The sequence below is a fragment of the Limanda limanda genome, chromosome 20 (genome assembly GCF_963576545.1).
Source record: "Limanda limanda chromosome 20, fLimLim1.1, whole genome shotgun sequence".
In the NCBI taxonomy this organism is placed as follows: Eukaryota; Metazoa; Chordata; class Actinopteri; order Pleuronectiformes; family Pleuronectidae; genus Limanda; species Limanda limanda.
In genome coordinates this window covers 5,815,651-5,821,406 of record NC_083655.1, presented here as the reverse complement: position 1 = coordinate 5,821,406, position 5,756 = coordinate 5,815,651, and the positions used below count along the sequence as shown (strand labels likewise).

General features: G+C 42.9%; 1 protein-coding gene across 1 annotated transcript; it reads left to right on the top strand.

The window, feature by feature from the left end:
* Window positions 1-3,039: 3,039 nt before the first annotated feature.
* zic1 (zic family member 1 (odd-paired homolog, Drosophila)) lies at window positions 3,040-5,261 on the top strand. Its single transcript, XM_061094057.1, has 3 exons — window positions 3,040-4,000; window positions 4,458-4,621; window positions 5,061-5,261. The coding sequence occupies exons 1-3, from the start codon at window positions 3,040-3,042 to the stop codon at window positions 5,259-5,261; spliced, it is 1,326 nt and encodes a 441-aa protein (XP_060950040.1).
* Window positions 5,262-5,756: the final 495 nt, after the last annotated feature.

Below are 5,756 nucleotides of genomic sequence, written 5' to 3'. Positions count from 1 at the left end.
TATTAAATAGCCTTTACGCTTGGGCTCCGCGACGCTCACAGCTGCAGCCTTCAGAGGAACCACAGCACCGGCGTAATGCAAAACTTTGAAGAGCTATTTCTGGTCCAAGTTGTGCGCACTCACTCTTGGAGACATGTAAGATATGAAACTCAAAAAAAAGCATAATGTTGCAGGAAGGTCTCATAAAACGCTGCTTTTGCTGCCTTGGCTCGTTTTCCTTTCACTGTAAATCCCAAATAGCTCCTGGTAGCCATTTTAAATTTTACAGTACGACTTCAACACATTAGAGTCATGGCACTAAACTGTTATTGGCCCTTTTAATTAGAACGCATCTTTTACACATCAGAATTAAATATGTTACAGTCATTTTGAGGCACTCGTAAAAACTTAAAGTGCGTTTGGAAAGTTATGTCTCGTCCCAGAAAATATTTTCTTGGCACAGGTTCTAATTTCACCTTGATGGTTGCAAGTCTGACTTTATGATCCCACCCCTCCCCAGTCCTGACTCTCCCTTCTTGGAATGATATGCTTACCGTTTTCCACCTGTTGAAAGATCCCTCCAGATTTTGTAAAGCAGAGTGGTGGGCGACCTCAAACTTCGGATCAACTTGTGGGTCTACTTGTTAAGTTGAGAACAACAAAACTTCCTCCCTCTCTCTGGACTCCCCAGACTGACTTGGGGAATGCCTCGCAGAAACTAGCCTAGTAGCCAAGACGATATTTTAATGGTTCGCATGGCACGTCTGTGCATGTGGCTTTGAACTCCAGCAGCCGGAGGTTCCTGCAGAGAGCGCCGCAAATCCCACTTGATAACTTCGACAACCCACAACGTTTTACACACAGGCTATACATCACTGGCCTGCAAAAATGAGTAAGTTGCACAAGCGCACAGGCCAAACCGTGATGGATACATTAGAATAGTGCAGGATCCAACTCAAATACCGGCCTATATGTATCCAAGGTATAGCCTTTATGATGGGGTGCTGGTGAGCAGCATTATGTGGAAAATCTAAAGCGCAGATGTTGCACCGCGGTGAGCTCCTGTGGCTGCAGGGACAGTGTTGTGTTGGAGGGAGGCAGCACCGCAAAACACGCAAAATGCGCACAAGACAGAAAAACCATGTGGATTCCTATGGAAGTGAAAGGGTTGGGGGGGAGGGGGGGGTAATAGCAGGCGTTTAAAGAGAAAGGGATGAGAGTGGACTCGGTTAATGTCAAACATCAGAGCTTCACATGGGCATGAAAATATGTCAAAATCTACCTGAATACCTGTAAGTGATATATTATGATACATACATAGATATATGAGATTATGAGATATTAGATAGATAGATAGATAAATAGATAAATAGATAGATAGATAGATAGATAGATAGATAGATAGATAGATAGATAGATAGATAGATAGATAGATAGATAGATAGATAGATAGATAGATAGATAGATAGATAGATAGATAGATAGATAGATAGATAGATAGATAGATAGATAGATAGATAGATAGATAGATAGATAGATAGATAGATGGATAGATGGATAGATGGATAGATGGATAGATAGATGGATAGATAGATGGATGGATAGATAGATAGATAGATAGATAGATAGATAGATAGATAGATAGATAGATAGATAGATAGATAGATAGATAGATAGATAGATAGATAGATAGATAGATAGATAGATAGATAGATAGATAGATAGATAGATAGATAGATAGATAGATACATAGATAGATACATAGATAGATACATAGATAGATACATAGATAGATACATAAATAGATAGATAGATAGATAGATAGATAGATAGATAGATAGATAGATAGATAGATAGATAGATAGATAGATAGATAGATAGATAGATAGATAGATAGATAGATAGATAGATAGATAGATAGATAGATAGATAGATAGATAGATAGATAGATAGATAGATAGATAGATAGATAGATAGATAGATAGATAGATAGATAGATAGATAGATAGATAGATACATAGATAGATAGATACATAGATACATAGATACATAGATGGAGATAGATATATAGATACATAGATACATAGATGGAGATAGATATATAGATATATAGATCATAGATGGATAGATAGATAGATACATACATACATACACAAATAGATAAATATATATATATATATAAATATATATATAGATAGATAGATATATATATAGATAGATAGATAGATAGATAGATAGATAGATAGATAGATAGATAGATAGATAGATAGATAGATAGATAGATAGATAGATAGATAGATAGATAGATAGATAGATAGATAGATAGATAGATAGATAGATAGATAGATAGATAGATAGATAGATAGATAGATAGATAGATAGATAGATAGATAGATAGATAGATAGATAGATAGATAGATGTGGTTTTATCTGCAGCTCCGACTCTCTACGAGCCCAACTGTTGTGCTGTGTTCCTCGACTCTTTTTGTTTTTGCGGTTCTTCAGCCTTTTTAACCAAATTCCCAGTCAGCAATCTCACACTATCTGGGATTGATGATGCGCAGAGGCCAATGGAAGCGTGGGCCCGGCACCGTGGATTGTTATTTGGTGAGTGCATGTTATTGGGGGGAAAGGCTCTCCGCCAATGGGAGCGCACCTCCGCGGGCCACGTGACCACCCCCCTCCTCTCCCATTCATCAGGGCTGGACCGTGTTGTCTTTTCAATTCATTTATCTGCAGGAATGATTGCGACTATCAGTCTAGAGCTCACCGCCTGACTGAGGAGGTGAAAGTTGCGCCACAGGAAGATAAACCGCAAAAGACAATATTGCATGCATACATGATTTTGCGTGTGCATCGGATGAGCGGTACAGGGGGATTCCTCGCGTCGTAGAAAGTAAACAGGGGGAAAGCGGTGGATTGGATTCGAGAGTTTTTGCTCAGTCGAGTGAGAGGGTCCGAGAGACAGAGAAGAGAGAGAAGGGGGGAGGAAGAAGAAGAATATCTGCGTGTGATTTTTTTACTTGTGCTCTCAGTCGTCCCGGCGAGTCTAGACTGAAGATGCTCCTGGACGCAGGACCGCAGTACCCCACCATAGGAGTCACTACTTTCGGCTCTTCGCGGCATCACTCAACAGGCGAAGTCACGGAGAGAGAAGTGGCGTTGGGGATAAATCCGTTCGCAGATGGGATGGGCGCCTTCAAGATCAACCACAGCTCCCACGACCTGGGCTCCGGGCAGACGGCGTTCTCCTCCCAGGCGCCCGGCTACGCTGCAGCCGCCCTGGGACACCACCACCACCCGACCCACGTTGGCTCTTACTCCACGGCGGCGTACAACTCCACCCGGGACTTTCTCTTCAGGAACCGGGGCTTCGGGGACGCCGCCGGGGCGCAGCACAGCCTTTTCGCCTCTGGAAGTTTCGCAGGGCCACATGGACACTCGGATGCCGCCGGCCACCTGCTCTTCCCGGGGCTCCACGAACAGGCGGCGAGCCATGCGTCCTCCAACGTGGTCAACAGCCAGATGCGGCTGGGCTTCACCGGGGACATGTACGGACGCGCCGACCAGTACGGCCACGTTACGAGCCCGAGGTCCGACCACTACGCCTCCACCCAGCTGCACGGCTACGGCCCCATGAACATGAATATGGCCGCGCACCACGGAGCCGGGGCCTTCTTCCGATACATGAGGCAGCCCATCAAGCAAGAGCTCATCTGCAAGTGGATCGAGCCGGAGCAGCTGGCGAACCCCAAGAAGTCGTGCAACAAAACTTTTAGCACCATGCACGAGCTGGTGACCCACCTGACCGTGGAGCATGTGGGGGGACCGGAGCAGACCAACCACATCTGCTTCTGGGAGGACTGCCCCAGAGAGGGCAAGCCGTTCAAAGCCAAATACAAACTTGTGAATCATATCAGGGTACACACGGGGGAGAAGCCTTTCCCGTGTCCGTTCCCCGGCTGTGGCAAAGTGTTCGCCCGATCGGAAAATCTAAAAATTCACAAAAGGACTCACACCGGTAAGATCCGTGCAGATCCTGGTCGTTTTTGTTTTACTGCTCAGAATCCATGCTGACAATATCCCGGACTAAAGTATGCATGCGATCCGGGTTATTATTTAGTGGGCAGCTGGAGTCTCTTCCCTGGCATGTGATTCATTGCAGGTGTCGACAGAAAAATATTTCATAGGCTTTTATTTTTATAGTCTTCTTATTCTGTGCGTAAAATCTAATTTGTGCTAAATATTGTGTTGGAATTACCTGAATTTACTCCTAAGCATAAGTGGATAAAGTCGAATTAAATACAGAAGATAATTATTTAAATGAAGCAAAATGTCAAATTAAAAAGCTGTCTTTATATTTCACCTTACAAATGTTAATTTTCCTATTTTAAAACGTTAAAATGTCTAACCAAAATAATGTGTGTTATTATTATTTTTGAACCCGTCTAACGGTGCAATGTTGTGTTTTCCTCCAGGGGAGAAGCCTTTTAAGTGCGAGTTTGAGGGCTGCGACAGGAGATTCGCAAACAGCAGTGACCGCAAGAAACACATGCACGTCCACACGTCGGACAAACCGTATCTGTGCAAAATGTGCGACAAGTCCTACACACACCCCAGCTCCCTCCGAAAACACATGAAGGTAAAAAAAATAATCCCTCCATTCCTTTTTTAAAAAAATATTCCCACTCTTCTCCTGTTTGAGTAATATTATAAAATGTATTATTTAATATGTGAAATGTGCAGATGTGTGTAATTATTTATATTGTCGTGGAGCATTAGTAGAAGAGGTTGCATGTGTGTTTTTTTTTGTTTCCTTTTTAAAGAAATAGAGAAGGATCAGTTAATTTGCTTTGACACTTTCTTTCTGTCTTGTCCTCCAACCGACAAATCAGATTAAGATCTTAATGAGAATAATGTTTTGGTTGAGCTTTGTTGCCGTCAGATTAGGAGTTTTAATTTGTTTTGATGAATTTCCCCATGTCTCATGTTTGCTATATACAGACGGCCTGGTTTACCCTTTTTCCTCTTTTCCTCCTTCCTCTCTTTTTTCCTAAACAACGTGTTTCTCATTACTGAAGGTCCATGAATCCACCAACCCGGCCTCGCAGCCGTCTCCAGCGGCCAGCTCGGGCTACGAGTCGTCCACCCCCCCCACCATCGTGTCCCCGTCCACAGAGAACCAGAGCAGCAGCAGCTCCATATCACCAGCAGCCTCGGCAGTGCACCACACAGCCAGCCACAGCGCGCTGTCGTCAAATTTCAATGAATGGTACGTGTAAATATTTTTGAGAAAAAAAAAAACAGAAAAGAAAGGAAAAAGAGGGAGAGAGAAAGAGAGAGAGACTGCAGAATTAAACAAAAAAAAAAAAAGAAATGAGAAAGACTGCTTGGAATCAAAGTCAGCCAGTGGACTGAGAAGAGGCCCAGACGATCAATTTTAAAGGCAGTGACAGAATGCATGGACTAAAGAGGAGGCATGGACAGCCACCAAGTTTGACTTCTTTCCTCCCCCCCCCCACACACACACACAACACAAAAACCCACAGTATTTCTTTTGAGTCTTTTTATTTTTTACCGAGAGACTGCTCACACAAGCATGCGATCTGCGAGGCCTGAATTCTTCTTTTTTTGTACATAAAAAGGATTTCACCAAGTTTTTGGGGGAAATGAAAATGTTAATATTTTATTTTGTAAATAGTTCTATCACAGTTTAAGGGAAATTTGTGAAGACGAGAGAGAGAGAGAAAAAAAAATGTGGTCCCTTGATATATTGG